At 37.1% G+C, this 20,896-nt stretch overlaps 1 protein-coding gene across 1 annotated transcript in view; it reads left to right on the plus strand.

Annotated features, from left to right (window-relative positions):
- The window catches only part of TSPAN3 (tetraspanin 3), a 79,200-nt gene that overhangs the window by 30,729 nt on the left and 27,575 nt on the right, over positions 1 to 20,896 (plus strand). Inside the window, exons 2-3 of the mRNA XM_036281545.1 lie at positions 18,335 to 18,526; positions 18,759 to 18,833. Coding sequence (XP_036137438.1) covers positions 18,335 to 18,526; positions 18,759 to 18,833 — 267 coding nt within the window. The remainder of the gene's footprint in view (positions 1 to 18,334; positions 18,527 to 18,758; positions 18,834 to 20,896) is intronic.

Genomic DNA, 20,896 nt, shown 5'->3' on the forward strand with positions numbered 1-20,896 from the left:
GATTGTAAGGAAATACTATGACCAATTATAGGCCAACAAATTGAACAAGCTGGAAGAAATGCATAAATTCCTCAAAACATACAATCTTCCAAGACTGAATAAAAAAGGAAGAAAATCTGAACAGATAAAATCAATAATAAAAAGAACTCCAAAAAAACAAAAGTTCTGAACTAGATGGCTTCAAGGTTAAATTTTACCAAACATTCAAAGAAGAATTAAGACCTATCCTTCTCTTCTCATACTATTCTAAAAACTGCAAGAGGAGAGAAGACTACCGAGCTTATTTTACAAGCCAACCATTACCCTGATTCCAAAACCAGGCAAAAATCTTACGAAAAAATACAATGATAGACCAATATCCCTGGTAAACATAGATGTAAAAATCCTCAACAAACCAAATTCAGTAATAGATTAAAAAGATCATATACTGCTGTGGTTGGGTAGCTCAGTTGGTTAGAGCATTGTCCCAATGCACTAAGGTTGTGGGTTTCATCTCCGTTCAGGGCACATAGAAGAAGCAACCAATGAATGCATAAATGAATGGAACATAAAATAGATGTGTTCCTCTCTCTCTCAGGAAAATCAGATACCATGATTACATGGGATTTATTCCTGGAATGCAAGGATGGTTCAACATCTGCAAGTCAATGAACATGATACACCATATAAACAAAATGAAGGATAACAATCATATGATCATATGAATAGATGCAGATAAAGCATTCAACAAAAGCCAGCATCCATTTTTGATAAAAACTACCAGCCAAGTGGGACTAGAGGGAAGGTACTTCTACATAATAAAGATATATGACAAATGCACAGATAACACTATACTCAACAGGGAAAAAGCTAAATGCATTTTCCTTTAGGTCAGAAACAAAACAAGGATGTCCACTTTCACAATTTTATTTAATATGTTATTGGAAGTTCCAGCCACAGTAATCAGACAAGAAATATAAACAGATGGCATCCAAATCAGAAAGGAAGAAGTAAACTATCATTATTTGCAGATGACATGATACTATGTATAAAGAACCCTAGTGATTCTACCAAAAAACAAAACAAAACAAACAAAAACCCGAAAAACAAACTACTAGAACTGATAAATATATTCAGTAAAATAGCAGTATATAAAATTAATATTTATAAATTGGTAGCATTTTATATAGCAATAATAAACTATCAGAGAAATTAAAAAAAATTTAATCAACAAAGAAATAAATCACCTAGGAATAAATTTAACCAAGGAAGTAAAAGACCTGTACTCAGAAACTTATGAGACACTAAAGAAAGAAATTGATGACACAAATAATGGAAGCATACACCATACTTGTGAATAGGAAGAATTAACATTGTTAAAATGTCCATACTACCCACAGCAGTATATCAGTTGAATGCAGTCCCTTTAAAAAAACAATGACTAGAATAAATAATTCTAAAATGTATATGAAACCACAGAAGACCTCAAGTATCCACAGCAATCTTGAGAAAAAAGAACTAAGTTGGAGGTCTCACACTACTTGATATCAAACTATACTACAAGGCTTTAGGAATCAAAACAGCATGGTGTTGGCATAAAAAAAGACACATAGATCAATGTAACAGAATAGAGAGCCCAGAAAAAAACCCACACCTACATGGTCAATTAATATATGACAAAGGAGGTAGAATATACAGTGAGGTAAATACAGTCTGTTCAAAAAAATGTTGGGAAAATTGCACTAAAAATGCAAAAAAAAAAAGGAAAAAAAAAAAGCTGGACCACCTTCTTACACCCTCTACAAGAATAAACTCACAATGGATTAAAGACTTAGCTATTAGAGTTAAAACCATTAAACTCCTAGAAGAAAACAGACAGTATAATCTCTGATATTTCTTTCAGTAATATTTTTTCTGATATTTCTCTTTGGGCAAGAGGAATGAAAGCATAAGTAAATAAAACTACATCACACTAAAAAGTTTTTGCACAGCAAAGGAAGCCACTGACAAAACAAAAATACAACCTACTAAATGGAAGAAGATATTCACCAGTGATACATCTGATACAGGGTTAATATAGAAAATTTATAAAGAACTCATACAATTCAACACCAAAAAAACAGTCCAATTAAAAAATGGGCAAAGGACCTGAATAGATATTTCTCCAAAGAGGACATACAGATGGACAATATATATATTAAAAGATGCTTAGTGTCACTAATCATCAGAGAAATGCCAATTAAAACCACATGAGATATCACCTCACACCTGTCAGAATGGTTATCATCAATAAATTAATGAACAATTAGTGTTGGTGAGGATGCAAAGGAAAGGAAACCCTCATACCCTATTGGTGGGAATGCAGATTGGTTTAGCCACTATGGAAAACAGTATGGAAGTTCCTCAAAATATTAAAAATAGGACTACCTTAAGACCTGGCAATTACACTTCTGGCCACAAAGAAACCCAAAACACTAGTTCAAAAAGGTATATGCATCCTTTTGTTTACCTGCAACATTGTTTACAATACCAAGATACAGAAGCAACCTAAGTGTCTATCAATAGATGATTTGATAAAGCTGATGTGATACATATTTACAATGAAGTATTACTTGGCCATAAAAAAGAATAAAATCTTACCATTTGCTCCAGCATTGACAGACCTGGAGAGTATTATGCTAAGTGAAATAAGTAAGACAGAGAAAGACAAATGCTATATGATTTCACAGAAACTGAGATACAGAGAACATTTTTAATGGTTGCCAGATGGGAGGAGGGTTGGGAGGCTGGGGGAAAAGGGGAAGGGATTAAAAAATACAAATTGGTAGTTACAAGATATTTATAGGATGTAAAGTATAGCATACATAGTCAATAATATTGTAATAACTATGTATAGTGCCGGTGGGTACTAAAATTATTGAGGTAAATTATACGATTGTCTAACTATTGTGCTGCACACCTGAAACTAATATAAAATATTAAATGTCAACTGTAGTTAAAATATAAAAAAGTATATTAAAAATATTATGTTTAAATTCTCCCTCTTCTGGCTTTCAAGGGTCCCACTCCTGGTTTTCTTCCTATTTCTCTTAGTGCTCAGTTTCACATTCTCTTCATGGACTCTTCTTTACCAGTAATCCCCAGGGTTGTACCACAGCCCCATTTATTTATCATTCTGTAGGTTCTTCTTGGGCTATACTAGCCCTGGGTTCACCAATCATTGCAGCTCACTACCCAAGCCATGTGTAGTTTCAGAACTACAGATATCACTTGAAAGTCCCACAGACACCTCACCCTCAACCTACCCCCAAACCTCTCTGCCTACCTGTCCCCCATCTAAACTTTCCTTATATTACTATCACAGCAAAAGGCACCAAACATCTCATTTTTCTAGTCAAATATCTGACTTACTCTATATTCTTAATTGTGATATGTCTATATCCCATCAGTCACTGAACACCTTCAAGTTTACTACTTCCAAATATTGCTTGAATACCTTAACCCCACTGCAGTGCTTCTGTCTTAATTTGAGTTCACCCTAATCCTCACTTGCTGACCCTCCATGTCTTTTGTAAAATTACAAACCAGATCAAAGTGTTAGCTTGTTTATTTTATTTTATTTTTCAACAGATTATTATTATTATTATTTTTATGAATTATTTATTTATATTTTTGTTACAGATATTTTACCATTTTACCCCATTGGCACCCCCCACCCCACCCCACCTTCGCCCCCGTCCCCGGCTTAGTTGTCCATGTCCATTGGTCATGCATACATGCATATAAGTTCTGTGGTTTATCTCTTCCCACCCCCCCACCCCCCCACCCCCTCTTCTGAGGGATGTCAGTCTGTGCCCTACTTCCATGTTTCTGGGTCTACTGTATTCCTCAGACTGTTATGTTAATTATATTCCGTATATAAGTGAGATCATGTGGTATTTGTCTTTTTCTGCTTGGCTTCTTTCACTTAGGATAATACTTTCCAGGTCCCTCCATGTCGTCTCAAAGGATAAGAGATCTTTCTTTCTTACTGCTGCATAGTACTCTATTGTTTATATGTACCACAGTTTTTTTATCCATTCGTCTACTGGTGGACATTTGGGCTGTTTCCAGATCTTAGCTATTGTAAATAGTGCTGCTATGAACATGGGGGTACATATATTCTTCTTGATTGGTGTTTCAGGCTTCTTAGGGTATATTCCCAGCAGTGGGATCACTGGGTCAAATGGAAGTTCAATTTTTAATTTTTTGACGTAGCACCATATTGTTTTCCATAGTGGCTGCACCAGTCTGCATTCCCACCAGCAGTGTACTAGAGTCCCCTTTTCTCCACACCCTCGCCAACACTTGTTGTTTGATGATTTGTTGATGGCGGCCATTCTGACAGGTGTGAGGTGATACCTCATTGTTGTGTTAATTTGCATCTCTCTGATGATTAGTGATGTTGAGCATTTCTTCATATGTCTTTTGGCCATTTGTATGTCCTGTTTGGAGAGGTGTCTATTCACCTTCTCTGCCCATTTTTTAATTGGGTTCTTTGTCTTCCTTTTGTTGAGTTGTAGGAGCACTCTATATATATTGGAAATTAACCCCTTATCTGATACATCATTGGCAATGATGTTCTTCCATACAGTGGGTTGCCTTTCCATTTTGATGATTGTTTTTTTTGCTGTGCAGAAGCTTTTGAGTTTGATGTAGTCCCATGTGTTCATTTTCTCCTTTATTTCTGTTGCCTTAGGTGATGTATCAGTGAAAATTCTGCTCCTTATGATGTCCGACATTTTGTTGCCTACATTTTCTTCTAGAATTTTTATGGATTCACGGGTCACATTTAAGTCTTTTATCCATTTTGAGTTTATTTTTGTGTATGGTATAAGTTGATGGTCTAGTTTCATTTTTTTGCATGTAGCTGTCCAATTTTCCCAACACCATTTATTGAAGAGGCTGTCTTTACTCCACTGTATGCTTTTGCCACCTTTGTCAAATATTAGTTAAGCGTATTGCCTTGAGTCCATTTCTGGGTTTTCAGTTCTGTTCCACTGGTCTATATGCCTGTTCATGTGCCAGTACCAGGCTGTTTTGGTTACAGTCGCTTTGTAGTATAACCTGATATCTGGTATTGTGATCCCACCTACCTTGTTCTTTTTTTTCAAGATTGCTGTGGCTATTTGGGGTCTTTTTTGGTTCCATATGAACTTTTGAAGAATTTGTTCTAGTTCTATGAAATATGTCGTTGGTATTTTGATGGGGATTGCATTGAATCTATAGATTGCTTTGGGTAGTATGGACATTTTAATGATGTTAATTCTTCCAATCCATGAACAGGTTATGTGCTTCCACTTTTTTATATCTTCCTCTATTTCTTTTTTCAATGACCTGTAGTTTTCTGCAAATAGATCCTTTACTTCTTTGGTTAAGTTTATTCCTAGGTATCGTAATTTTTTTGGCGTGATGGTAAATGGGATTGTTTTTTCAGTTTCTCTTTCTGTGAGTTCATCATTGGTGTACAAGAATGCCGTTGATTTCTTGATGTTAATTTTGTATCCTGCTACTTTGCCAAATTCATTTATTAAGTCTAGTAGATTTTTGATGGAGTCTTTAGGGTTTTCTATGTATAGTATCATGTCATCTGCAAATAATGACAGTTTTACTTCCTCCTTTCCAATATGGATCCCTTTTATTTTTTCTTCTTGTCTGATTGCTGTGGCTAAGATTTCCAGTACAATGTTAAATAAGAGTGGCGAAAGTGGACATCCCTGTTTTGTTCCTGTTCTTAATGGAAATGTTTTTAGTTTCTGTCCATTGAGTATGATGCTGGCTGTAGGTCTTTCATATATGGCCTTTATTATGTCGAGATATGATCCCTCTATTCCTACATTGCTGAGCGTTTTTATCAGAAATGGATGCTGGATTTTGTCGAATGCTTTTTTAGCATCTATTGATATGATCATGTGGTTTTTATTCTTCACTTTGTTTATATGGTGTATCACGTTTATTGATTTGTGAATATTGTACCAGCCTTGCATCCCTGGAATGAATCCCACTTGGTCATGGTGAATAATTTTTTTGATGTATTTCTGGATCTGATCTGCTAATATTTTGTTCAGGATTTTGGCGTCTATGTTCATCAGGGACATTGGCCTGTAGTTTTCTTTCTTTGTAGTGTCTTTTTCTGGTTTTGGAATTAGAATTATGCTGGCCTCATAGAACGTGTTTGGAAGACTTCCTTCTTCTTGAATTTTTTGAAATAGTTTGAGGAGAATGGGTGTTAGTTCTTTTTTGAATGTTTGGTAAAACTCCCCCGTAAAGCCATCTGGGCCTGGGCTTTTGTTTGCTGGGAGAGTCTTGATTACCTCTTCAATTTCCTTAGTTGTTATTGGTCTGTTCAAGTTTTCTATCTCTCCCGGAAATAGTTTTGGGAGACTGCGTGTTTCTAGAAATTTGTCCATTTCGCTTAGATTGTCGAATTTGTTGCCATATAGTTGTTCATAGTAGTTGTTAATGATCTTTTGTATTTCCGTGGTGTTGGTTGTTACTTCTCCTCTTTCATTTCTGATTTTGTGTATTTGGGTTCTCTCTCTTTGTTTCTTGGTGAGTCTAGCTAAGGGTCCATCAATCTTGTTTATCTTTTTGAAAAACCAGCTCTTTGTTTCATTGATCCTTTGAATTGTTTTTTTGGTCTCTATGTCATTTATTTCTGCTCTGATCTTTACTATTTCCTTCCTTCTACTTGCTCTGGGGTTTTCTTTTTGTTTGCTTTATAGTTCTTTAAGTTGTGAGGTTAGACAGTCAATTAGAAATTTTTCTTGTTTTTTGAGGTAGGCCTGTAGTGCTATGAACTTCCCTCTCAGAACTGCTTTCGCTGCATCCCATAGATTTTGTGTTGTTGTGTGTTCATTTTCATTGGTTTCCAGGAAGTTTTTAATTTCTTCCTTGATCTCCTCGGTGACCCATGTGTTGAAATGTCTTTGCATGTTCTTGTTGAAATTGATTTCTAGTTTCATGCCATTGTGATCTGAGAAGATGCTTGACATGATTTCAGTCTTCTTGAACTTGTAGAGATTTAGTTTGTGTCCTATCATGTGGTCTATCTTTGAGAATGTCCCATGTGCACTTGAGAAGAATGTGTATTCTGTAGTTTTGGGGTGTAATTCTCTGTAGATATCTATTAAATCCATTTGGTCTAGTGCTTCATTTAGAGTCTCTGTTTCCTTGCTAATTTTTTGCCTAGTGCTGTTAATGGGGTGTTGAAGTCCCCTGCTATGATTGTATTGTTGTCGATTTCTCCTTGGAAGTCCTCCAGAAGATTTTTAATATATTTTGGTGCTCCTATATTGGGTGCATATATGTTTATCAAGGTTATATCTTCCTGTTGGATAGATTCTTTCAATATTATGTAGTGGCCATCTTTGTCTCTAGTTATGGTCTTCATTTTGAAATCTATTTTATCAGATATGAGAATTGCTACCCCAGCTTTTTTTTTGCTTTCCATTTGCTTGGAAAATTTTTTTCCATCCCTTCACTTTCAACCTATGTGAGTCTTTTGTTGAGAGGTGGGTCTCTTGTAAACAACATATAAATGAGTCATGGTTTCTTATCCAATCAGTTACTCTGTGTCTTTTTATGGAGCATTCAATCCATTTACGTTTAAGGTGATTATTGATATGTACCTATTTATTGCCATTTTTGTTTAGTGTGGTTCTATTTTTCTTCCCATTTCTCCTGGTAATTACAGCAGTCCTTTTAACATTTCTTGCAGTGCTGGTTTAGTGCTAATGTATTCCCTTAGCCTTTTTTTGTCTGGGAAGCTCTTTATTTGATCTTTTATTTTGAATGATAGCCTTGCTGGGTACAGTAGTCTTGGATTCAGATTCTTGTTTTTCATGACCTTGATTACTTCATGCCATTCTCTTCTGGCCTGTAGTGTTTCTTGTGAGAAGTCAGCTGAGAGCCTTATGGGGTTCCCTTTGTAGGTAACCTGTTGCTTATCTCTTGCTGCTTTTAGGATTCTCTCTTTGTCTTTGATTTGTGGCATTTTAATTACTATGTGTCTTGGTGTGGGCCTGTTTGGGTTCTTCTTACTTGGGACTCTCTGTGCTTCTTGAAGTTGAATGCCTTCCTCCTTCACCAAATTAGGGAAGTTTTCTCTCACTATTTTTTGGAATATATTCTCTATCCCTTGTTCATTTTCTTCTTCTTCGGGGACTCGTATGATGCGAATATTATTATGTTTCCAGTTGTCCCATAGTTCTCTAAAGCTGTCTTCCTGTTTTTTAATAGTTTTTTCCTTTTGTTTTTCTGATTGGTTGATTTTTTTCTACCCTGTCTTCTAATTCACTGATCCGGTCCTCCGCTTCCTCTACTCTGCTTTTTAAACCTTCCAGTGTGTTTTTCATATCTGATATGTCATTTTTTATCTCTTTTTGTTGGTTTTTAATTTCCAATTGGCTTATTTTCAGTGTCTCTATGTCCTTACTCATGCTGTTCAGCTTCCTCAAGATCATGGCTCTGAATTCTAGCTCTGTTAACATGCCTAATTGCTCCACATTGATCTCATCTTCGGTGGAGGTCTCTTTCTCTTTCATTTGCCTTCTGTTTCTGTGTTTCACCATTTTGGCTATCACTGTGGGCTTTGGAGCCTGTCAAGTTTTCCCTGTGGGTGTTGGTGTTCTGCTGTTTGTGGCTCCCTCTCCTGTGTTTAGATGAGCGAGGGAGGACCCACGTTAAACACCACTGTCAAGTCTTACTTTCCTGGTTAAAGTTGCCAGCCCAGGAAAGGTACTGTTATCCTCTAGCTTTTTGCCTGGAGGCTAGCAGTCTAGGTTACTTGATGAGTTTTGGGTTGTCAGTTGATTGAAAAGCTCCCTCCGGTGCTTAGCACAAGGGGATTTCCCAAGGGTGGGGCAGATGCTGGTCCTTAGTGAGCCTCAATTAGCAGTTCAATGGCCCACAGGGTGGGGTTGGATCTCCGAGGGAGGGGCTGCTGCCTCTGTTAGAGCCCTGGGAAGGAGCAATATGTCCACCGTCCTGCGTGGCTGCACTCAGCCAAAACTCTAGTGCCCTCCAGATCCCGAGTGTCCCGACACAGCTCCAGTCCAGTCTGCCCTCCCTGTGCCGGAGCCCAAGGTGAGTGGCTGTGGCTGTTTTAGCCTTTGTCCTGGCTCTGCGCTCTGGAGCCGCCTGGGAGTGTAACCCGAGGGCTCTGCTCCCAGCTAAGGCCGCTGCCGAGCTGCCGACCGTGGGCTCCCATCCCCCGTCTCGTGCCTTCGCAAGCCTACCGGGATGGAGTCAGTGTCCCTCGTTGTATGGTCCTCCAAGCTGCTTTTCTGTTGGTTTTTCCCGTCGATTTGTCTGTGTTATAGTTGTAATTCCAGTTTGGTTCTGGGAGACGGTCTGTGTAGCTTCCGTTCACTCCGCCGCCATTTTTCCTCCAAAGTGTTAGCTTGTTAAAAATGACGATGAACTAACATGTTGCTTTTTGCTTTTCATCCTCAGACTCTATTGCCCCTCAAGCACCCTGATCAAGAGAAAATTGTTATATCGAAACATACCACATATTCTTTCACTTCTTTACATTTGCTGCTCTGTTTAGTTTGCCATTTTTTTGTTTTGTTATAATTGTAGTATTTTATTGTTAGTTATTGTTGCAAATCTCTTACTGTGACTGATTTATAAAATAAACTTTATTATAGGTATGTATATAAAGGACAAAACATAGTATATATAGGGTTTAGTACCATCCATGTTTTCAGTCATCCAGTGGGGGTCTTGGAACATTTTCCTGCAGATTAGGGGCTCTACCATAATCAGGAATCTTTTATTGCCAGTATCAGAAATCCAATTCACATTTACTTAGATGTGAAGGAGATTCATTAGCTGGTAGAATCCTCATGAAAGAATGCAAGTTACAGGAGAGGAAAACTTACTGTATCCACTTAGATTCTCCGGCTGGCCTGAGAATTATACTGACATAACACAGATTAACAGTAGAAAAGTACACACATTTTTCACAATATTTTTCTGTGTGTGCAGGATTCTTCAAAAGAAAAATGAAGACCCAAGAACCTATAAAGCCCAAAAGCTTCTGTACTTAAATTTAAAAATTTGGTCACTAAATTGCGTCATTTCTTTTTTTTTAATTGTTGACAGTATTACAGACCCCCCCCCCCCCACTCTAGTCCCCCTACAACTAGCCCCTGCCCCACCTCAGGCATTCACTACACTATTGTCTATGTCTCTGGGCTATATGTGTATGCATATAAAACTCTTTGATTAATCTCTTCCTGTCCCATGGATGTTGGAGGCAACATCCATCCCCTGTGAGATTTCTCAGTCTGTTGCATTCATCCATGCCTCTGGACTTACTCTGTTCATTAGATTCCACATAAAAGAGAGAACATTTCCTTGTCTTTCTCTGACTAGCTTGTTTTTACTTAGCATAATAATCTTCAGGTTTATTCATGATGTTGCAAAGGCTGAGATCCTTTTTTTTTTTTTTTAACAGCTGCTTAGTATTTCATTGTGTAAATCAGAGGTGGGGGACCTTTTTTCTGTCAAGGGCCATTTGGATATTTACAGCATAATTCATACAAAAGTATCAACTTAAAAGTTAGCCTGCTACACATGATCTTAGCCAAAAGGCCGAGAAGTGAGACCCAGTGATCCCGCTTCTAGGAATATACCCTAAGAAGCCTGAAACACCAATCAGAAAGAATATATGTATCCCCATGTTCATAGCAGCACTATTTACAATAGCTAAGATCTGGAAACAGCCCAAGTGTCCATCAGTAGAAGAATGGATAAAAAAGCAGTGGTACATATACACAATGGAGTACTATGCAGCGGTAAGAAAGATCTCTTATCCTTTGAGACGACATGGAGGGACCTGGAAAGTATTATCGTAAGTGAAAGAAGCCAAGCAGAAAAAGACAAATACCACATGATCTCACTTATATACGGAATATAATGAACATAACAGTCTGAGGAATATGGTAGACCCAGAAACATGGAAGTAGGGCACAGACTGACATCCGTCAGAAGAGGGGGTGGGAGGTGGGAAGAGACAAACCACAGAACTTATATGCATGTATACATAACCAATAGACATGGACAACAAAGCCGGGGACTGGGCGGGTGTGGGGTGGGGAGGGGAGTGCCAATGGGGTAAAAAAGGAGAAACATCTGTAACAAAAAATTAAATAAAAAAATAAAAAAAAAAATTCAGCATGCTGGGGCCAAAGGACCAAATCCAGCTCCCCTACCTGTTTTTGTGAATAAAGTTTTAATTGAAAAAAAAAAAAAGTTAGCCTGCTATATTTTGTCAAACATTTAATTAATTTACCCCTAACATGATGGCTGGAATTGCTTCTCTTTGGTGAGGCGTGTGATGTTAATTGGCATTGATGATATTGCTGTTTGCAACTGCTTTTCTAGATTTGCATTGGTCAGTCTGGAGCACAGTGGACTTTTTGTGATGGTAAGTTTTGAAAAGAACTGCTCACAGCAGTAAGTTGTTTCAAACACAGATGCATATTTCAGTGCATATCTCCTTAAAGTGGAATTTCATCATTGCTTATGTAACATTTATAGAACTCAAGCAGTGGGAGGTGGTTGTACTTAGCTTTCAGCTCATCACTGCTTTGCAACTGAATGATTTCATGTTGTAGGTTATCAGGCACATCAGCTGGTTCCACATTGAACGGTGTAGCAAAGATGTTCAGTTCCATTTGTTTGCTTTTTCACATTGTTGAATCTTTCATTAAATGCCTCAACTAGTTTCACACATTCACCAGCATATTCAAGTGTTAGAAGGCTTTTGTCATTCCAGAGTGGGGAGATGCACCATGTTATTCCTTTTAAGTTGCACTTTCCACAGCCTTAATGTAGCTTCAAATGATTTCATGTTTAAAAGCAGGGAGCTGAGAAGCAAGTTGGGGCCTTGCAGCTTGATGTTCAGCTCTGAGAGGTACTTGGTAATGTCTATCATGAATACTAAATCACACAGCCACTTGCTATCATTGAGTTTCCTGACAGGTTTTCTCTTCATCTCCATGAATTGCTTGATTTTATTCCACAGTTTGTAAAACCTCATGAGCATGTTCCCGAGACTTAGCCACAGCACTTCACAGTGATAAATAAGATCACCATACTCAGAGTCAAGATCAGTAACTCCTTAAACTGGCAGCTGTTAAACCCTTTGCTTTTGACAGAATTTATGCATAACACACTACTGTTGACATCACATTATTAAGTGCACAGAGACTTTCTTGGTGTATGATGCAGTGGCATATAATTGAATCACTTGGATAAAGACTGAATCAATTCATTTCTTTCTTGACAAATGCAGTTAACCATTTTTTCACGCTAACCATGGCTGGACTGCATATGTAGTGAGGCCACTTAACCGTTCAAATGTTCGTTCACATTTTTTCATTGATAAAACAAGTTTCTTAAACAAGTCCTCACCTCTTATAGTGCCATGCATGACTTCCAGTGACAGCAGTTCCTCTCGCGTGTCAAACTCTGCAGTTATCCCATGAATGAAAATGGCAGTTGGACAATATTTGTTATGTTTGTTGTCTCGTCACAAGCCAGAGAGAAAAATTGGAAATCTCCTGTAGAATCCTTCAGTGTTTTTTCAATATCTTGTGTTGTCATTAATCCAATCTAAGATGGTTCTCCAAGACAAATAGTCTGAAACAAGTTTACTTTGTCTGGTGCTAATAGCTCCGCAGCAGCCACCATACAGTCTTTCACAAACTCTCGCTCTACATGAGGCCTCCCAGCTTCTTTGTGGTTAGCTCACTTACTACATAACTTGTCTGAATAACATCTCTGTCACAATGAGGCCTAGTGAAAATGGCTTGTGATTCCAAACTCTGCTGAAGAGCATTGATTTTAACCAGACATGTTTGGCCTCCCAATTCATTGAGTTTAGCATGTTTTGAGCTGTCATGATGCTCCAGATTGTCTTTATTCATTACTGCTAACGCATTGCCACAAATTAGGCACAAGGTTTGCATTCGACTTCATCAAAAAAAAAAAAATCATTTGTTCATTTCTTTTGGAAAGATTGACATTCTGCATCAATATTTCTTATCTTTGTAGTCGCCATTTGTAGGTATGTATGTTGCCAGCAATGTGAGTATTCTAATTCTACATCTTGGATTTGGAACAGATCCAAGAGTATCATTGACTCTTAAGGTCTTTTCTGTGTACTGCAATTCCCTTAATCTTCATCTGAGATTCAGTTTCTGCAAGGATTGTTGGTCATGGACATGTGGATAAAAGTTGGATTGGAGTTATCATCTGTGTTGACAAAGAAGTCAACAACATTGTCGATCATCTGAGGCAAGGTCATCAATGTTGTGAGGAATCATATCATTGCATCTCGTCTCATTATCACCTGATCGCTATACTTTTGCCGCAGTGTGTTAACACTTGCCATGTGTACACTCCCAGCCTGCCTGGCACTGACTGTTCTCTGAGTTACTGCAGTACAGACATATGGACCATGGGCATCTGACGAGAAGCATACATGTCTGTCTTGTCATGTACTTGTATGTGTCCTGTCTATCCTGAAATGGATGTTCCTTACTTGTCCCTCAAAATTTATGTTATTGTTATGATTCACTTAATATAAATTTATGTTGCTATGAATAAAAACTAGATTTAGTTAATTTTGAGTCCTACCTGTGGTTGCTTTGGCAGGGCCAGACCAAATGATTTCTTGAGCCTTATACAGCCCACAGGCCAGACATTCCCCATCCCCAGTGTAAATGTACCACAGCTTTTTTATCCACTCATCTACTGGTGGGCACTTGGGCTGTTTTCAGATCTTAGCTGTTGTAAATAATGCTGCCATGAACATAGGGGTACATATATTCCTTTTTTTCTCCCAATTTAAAAAAATTTTACTTTATTCTTGAGAGTATTACAGATGTCCCTCATTTTCTCCCCATTGCCCACCTCCACCCATTTCCTGCCCCACCCCAGGCCTTCACCACACTATTGTCTGTGTCCATGGGTTATACATATAAGCGTAAGTTCTTCAGTTAATTTCTGCCCACCCCTTTCTCCCACCCTCTCCACTGAGATCCATCAGTCTGAGACATGTTTCCATGTCTCTGGACCTATTTTGTTTATTAGTTTATTTTGTTCATTAGATTTCACATATAAGTGAGTCCATGTGATACTTGTCTTTCTCTGACTGGCTTATTTTGCTTAGCATAGTACTCTCCATGTTCCTCCATGCTGTCCAAAGGGTAAGAGATTCTTCTTTTTTTTTTATCCTTACCTGAGGACATTCTTGCATACATCTTCAGATAGAACGAGAGAAAGAGGGAGAAAGAGAGAGAGCGAAACACCAATGCGAGAGACACACATTGACTGGTTGCCACCCACATGACCCCAACCAGAGCTGGGGACAAACCACAACCAAGGTATGTGCCCCTGGCGGGAACTGAACTCTCTGGTCCACAGGCCGACGCTCTAACCGCTGAGCCAAACCAGCTAGGGCAAGAGATTCTTCTTTTTCACAGATTCGTAGTATTCCACTGTGTAAAAGTACCACAGCTTTTTTATCCCATCATCTACTGATGGGCACTTGGGCTGTTTTCCAGATCTTAGGTATTGTAATAGTGCTGCTATAAACATAGGTGTGCATATATTCATTTGAATTAGTGTTTTGGGATTCTTAGGTTATATTTCTAGAAGTAGGATTGATGAGTCAAATGAAAGTTCAATTTTTTATTTGTTGAGGAAACTCCATGCTGTTTTCCATAGTGGCAGCACCACTCTGCATTTCCACCAGGAATGTACTAGGGTTCCTTTTTCTCCACATCCTCGCCAGCACTTTTTGTTGATTTATTAATGGTAGCCAATCTGGCAGGTGTGACATGATACTTCATTGTTATTTTAATTTACATCTCTCTGATGATTAATGACTTTGAACACTTTTTCATTTGTCCTCTTTGGTGAAGTGTATATTCAGGTCCTTTGCCTATTTTTTAATTGGATTGTTTGTCTTTCTTTTATTGAGTTATATAACTTCTTTATATATTGTGGAAAGTAATCCCTTATCCAATGTATCATCAGCAATATGTTCTCCCATACTGTGGGTTCTCTTTTTGAGGACTTTTTTTTTTTTTTTTTTTGCTGTACAGAAGGTTTTAAATTTGATGTATGTAGTCCCATTCATTTATTTTTCCCTTTGTTTCTCTTGCCCTAGGAAATGTGCCTGTGAAAATTCTGCTATGTGAGATGTCTGAGATATTGCTACCTTTGTTTTCTTTCATGATTTTTATGGTTTCATGATATAAAATTAAGTCTTTTATGCATCTTGAGTTTATTCTTGTGTGTTGTGTAAGTTGGTGGTGTAGTTTCATTTTTTTTGCTCATACCTGACCAATTTTTCCTATACCATTTATTTTTTCTTTTAATATTTATTTATTTATTGATTTATCCTACCCTGAGGATGTTTTTTCATTGATTTTTAGATAGAGTGGAAGGGAGAGAGAGAGAGAGATCAATGCGAGGGAGACACATTGATTGGTTGCCTCCCACCCAACCCTGACTGGGGCTGGGGATCAAACCTGCAAACCCATGTATGTGCCCTTGACCAGAATCAAACCCATGATCCTTTGGTCTGTAGGCTTATGCTCCAACTGCTGAGCCAAACTGGCCAGGTCCCATTGTCTTTATTCCATTGTATGCTCTTGCCACCTTTGTCAAATATTAACTGAGTGTAATAGCTTGGGTTAATTTCTGGGGTCTCTCTTTTTGTCTTATATGTCTGTTCTTGTGCCAGTACTAAGATTTTTAAAAATTAAAATATCTTTGTAATATAATTTGATATTCAGTTTGTGATTCCCTCCTACTTTGTTCTCCTTTCTCAAGATTGTTGTGGCTATTTGGGGTTGTTTTGGGTTCCATATACATTTTTGGATTATTTGTTCTAGATCTGTGAAGTATGCCAGTGGTATTTTAATAGGGATTGCATTGAATCTATAGATTTCTTTGAGTAGTCTGGACATTGTGATTATATTAATTATTCCAATCTATAAACATGGAATATTCCCCACTTGTTTGCATCTTCCCCTGTTTCTTTCTTTTTTTTAATTTTTTTATCCTCACCTGAGGACATTTTCCCATTTTTATTCAGATAGAGTGGGAAGGAGAGAGAGAGAGAGAGAGAGAGAGAGAGAGAGAGACATCGACGTGAAAGGGACACATCAAGTGGCTGCTACCCACACGACCCAACCAGGGCTGGGGACAAACTACAACCGAGGTACATGTGCTTAGCGGAAACCGAACCCGGATCTCTCTGGCAGGCCGATGTTCTAACCACTGAGCAAAACTAGCCAGGGCTCCCCTGTTTCTTTCTACAGAGACAGGTAGGTCTTTTACCACCTTAAGTTTATTCATAGATACCTTATTTTTTGTTGTTGCAATGGTAAAATGGATTTTTTTCAGTTTCTTTTTCAAAGAGAGTGTTACTTGTGCATAAAAATGCCATCAATTTCTGGATGTTAATTTTGTATCCTGCTACTTTGCCAAATTCTTGTATTAACTGGTGATTCTTGTATTTTTCTGGTGATTTCTGTAGGGTTTTCTATGTACAATATCATGTCATCTGCAAATAATGGCTGTTTTATTTCCAATTTGGATGTCTTTTATTTTTTTCTCCTTGTCTCATCACTGTGGCTAGGATTTCCGGTACTACCTTGAATAAAAGTGATGAAGTTGAACATTCCTGTCTTGTTCCTAATCTTAAGGAAAACACTTTTAGTTTTAGCCCATTGAGAATGATGTTGGCTTTAGGTTTGTCAAATATGGCCTTTATTATGTTGAGGTATGTTCTCTCTATTCCCACTTTTCTGAGATTTTATCAAAAATAGGTTCTGGATTTTGTTAAATGCTTCTATTGATATGATCATGTGATTTTTATCCTTTATTTTGTTAATGAGGTGAATCACACTTATTGATTAGTGAATGTTGTACCAGCCTTGCATTACCAGAATAAATTAGACTTAGTCATGGTGTATGAGTATAATATTTTTATTCATGTTATTTTAAAAAAATATTACTTACTTCACTTTACATAAATGTAATCTTTTTCTACCTGATCATACAATGATTTTAATGGCCTAGTATAAGATAATTTACTGATGATACTCAAGCTTACTGGGTGCCATTGACTTCAGCAATAAACTGAGTTTCAGTTTGAGAGGAATTACTTTCTAGTATCATTGTAGAGGCTGTTTTGTAGTATGAAAATTAATGATTTAGATGTTAAAATTTAAAGGATAGTGAAATAATTATTTTCTTATGAAATCTCAAAATGCTATACAGATGATAATTCATTAAACCAAGTGTTTTAACGCTAAGCCTCACACTGTATTTGGTCATTCACATATAAGCAAGTGGCATTGGGCTCTCAGCATTGAGCTGGTACACATTGATAGCAAAATCAACAATGCTAGAGGAGGATGCAGCTGGAGAATAGTGCCTGGAGCAGCAGCTGAAATAAGACATATCTGTTCATGACTTACTGCATCATTTTTTCTTTGGGTGCTCTATAACCTTGTTAATCAAAGTGTAGTCCAAGAATCAGCAGCAGCAGCATCCCCTGGGAACTTGTTGCAAATGCAGAATCTCAGGTTTCAATCTACTGAATCATTCTACAGTTTAATAAGATCTTCAGATGATTCCTATTCACATTTGTTTAAATAGCACTATTCTAAAGACTAAATAGACCTAAGGGTTTGAAAAGTTTGTTATAACTGAGTTCCCTGGCTCTACCATTTCACAGCCTTGACTAGGGCTGCAAGTTTTTTGGAAATGGGTATCGTGGTTACTAGTTATTATTATATTTTCTTTTCCCAAAGGGGTGGATTAGATTATAAATTCAGATTCTGGGGTCAGATTGCTTGGGTTCACATCCTGGCTCTGCCACTTGTATCAAATGTTGTCATTTGTTGAGGGTGACTGTGATGAACAAAGGTATTTCCCTTTCCACTGCTTTGATTTGTATTGGACTGTAATTGAGCTTCAGATAAACCTTTGGGGTGTTTGTGAGATTCATTCTTGTCATCATTATTACTGGATTTATGGTGTCTTGGTTCTAACTGAGCCAGCAATTATTGAAAAGCAGATGGAGTTTGGAAAACTTTTCAACTTCAGTAAATAAATGTTCTCACTAATGAATAGAGACTATTCAGCTTCTGACAAAAGTGTAGATAGATTTAAAAGTGATGAGAAATCTCACAGAATTATAACCTACTAAAAAATGGTAGGAACATTTTTACCAGCAGGTCTTAGAGACTTATCAGCATTCTGACCTTGTTTTCTACAGGGAGCAGCTGGCATTTTATGCTATGTGGGAGCCTATGTCTTCATCACTTATGATGACTATGACCACTTCTTTGAAGATGTGTACACTCTCATCCCTGCTGTAGTGATTATAGCTGTAGGAGCTTTGCTTTTCATTATTGGGCTAATTGGTTGCTGTGCCACAATCCGAGAAAGCCACTGTGGACTGGCTACGGTAAGTTAGTGCTTTACTGACCAATGTGTTGTCATACTATGAGGGAATATTTCATTTGTGTTACTTGCTTTGAATGGAGCATGAAACTCCATAGACTGGCTCTTATAATTGGAACAGAATTAACACTTGTCTTAAACTTCTAGCAGTTATCTTAGATAACTGCTTTTTTAATCAAGAGAATATTTAGTGCTGTTTTTAAATTTGTATTTAATTTTTGACTGTTTCCTTGCAGTTTATCATCATTCTACTCTTAGTTTTTGTCACAGAAGTTGTTGCAGTGGTTTTGGGATACGTTTACAGAGCAAAGGTATGTTGTCTACTATAATTTATATGTTTTAAAAGGTGGTTTAAGTGTTTCAAGTGAAATAGAACAAATTTATTTTATCAAAGTAAATATTTTCTTTTGCCATACTTCAGTTTAACCACTGCTTTAAAAATCTAAAGTTGATTAGAAATTATATGTCAAGGTTTCTAGTCTCATTTTATATAGCAAAATGTTAATTCTACTACTGTTCTAGTTTGTACATATTTAGTTTCCTTTGAATTACCTCAGAATGAGCTATAGATGAAGAATTGGTCAACTGAGAAATTTGTTCAAATTTCCTCAACCCATAGATTCTCTGTATGAGAGGGGAAATACAACTTTCCTGATTTGTTTTATTTTCCATTGCCTCTTTTAAAAATGTCTTAGAAAAGATGATTCTGAATTGTGATCCTACCTTATACCCCATTCTGAGGAACAAGGTGTCCTGCCAACTTGAAAACCAAGGCAGCTGTTACCAGCCACTCCCTTCTTGCCATGTCATTTCCTTTTATTTTCTATTTTGCCTACTTTTGCCTTCCACCTATAATACCATTTAGGCTACACAGTCTGCTTTGAATTAATTTGAGTATAACTTTAAAGCCATGTTATAAAGGCTTAATAGAGTCATTGTAAAGTATGATTTTAAATCAAAGGCATGATATTCCAGTATAATATTCAAATAATTGATATATAAGGTACCAGGCAACTATGCCAAAAAGAATGAAATAAATTATGTTCCTACCTATGATCTAATTATCAATTATTTTAAATTTATCTTTATTATGGAAAGTATTACAGATGCTCCCCACTATCCCCCCCATAGGCCCTCCTCCATAGCACTATTGTGTATCTTCATTGGTTACACATATATGCATATAAGTTCTTTGGTTAATCTCTTCCTGCCCCACCTTCCCATTGAGATTTGTCAGTCTGTGCCATGTTTCCCTGTCTCTGGATCTATTTTGTTCATTGGTTTATTTTGTTCATTAGATTCCACATGTAAGTGAGATCATGTGATACTTGTCTTTCTCTGACTGGCTTATTTTGCTTAGCATAATACTCTCCAGTTCCCTCCATGCTGTATCAAAGGGTAAGAGATCCTTATTTTTACAGCTGCATAGTATTCCATTGTGTAAATGTACCACAGCTTTTTTATCTACTTATTTACTAAATGGGTACTTGGGTTGTTTCCAGATCTTAGTTACTGTAAATAGCACTGCTATGAACATAAGGGTGCATATATTCTTTCTGATTAGTGTTTCAGGATTCTTAGGATATGTTCCTAGAAGTGGGATCACTGGCTCAAATGGCAGTTCTATTTTTGATTTTTTGAGGAAACTCCATACTGTTTTCCACAGTGGCTGCTTCAGTCTACATTCCCACCAGCAGTGGTTCCTATGATTTTCTTCATAACCTTGTCAGCACTTGTTATTTGATGATTTATTGATGGTAGCCATTCTGGCAAGAGTGAGGTGATAACTCATTGTCATTTTAATTTTTATCTCTCTCATAATTAGTAACTTTGAACACTTTTTCATATGTCTCTTGGCCATTTATTTGTCCTCTTTGGAAAAGTGTCTATTCAGGTCCTTTGCCCACTTTTTAATTCGGTTGTTTTCCTTTTGTTAAATTTTATGAGTTCTTTATATATTTTGGAAATTAACCCCTTATCAGATGTATTAATGGCAAATATGTTCTCCCTTATAGTGGGATCTGTCTTCATTTTGTTGATAATTTTGAATTCTTATGCTGTGCAGAAGCTTTTTAGTTTGATGTAGTGCATTTGTTTGTTGGTTTGTTTTTTCTTTTGTTTCTCTTGTCCTAGGCAATGTATCCGTGAAAATTCTGCTATATAAGATTCTGAGATTTTGCCTGTGGTTTCTTCTGGGATTTTTATGGTTTCACAACTTACATTTTAATCTTTTATCTATTTTGAGTTTATTCTTGTGTATGGTATAAGTTGGCAGTCTACTTTCATTGTTTTGCATGTACCTGTCTAGTTTTTCCAACACCACTTATTGAAAAGAATGTCTTTACTCCACTATATGCTCTTGCCACCATTGTCA

This window comes from Molossus molossus, unplaced genomic scaffold (assembly GCF_014108415.1).
Source record: "Molossus molossus isolate mMolMol1 unplaced genomic scaffold, mMolMol1.p scaffold_m16_p_38, whole genome shotgun sequence".
Lineage (NCBI taxonomy): Eukaryota > Metazoa > Chordata > Mammalia > Chiroptera > Molossidae > Molossus > Molossus molossus.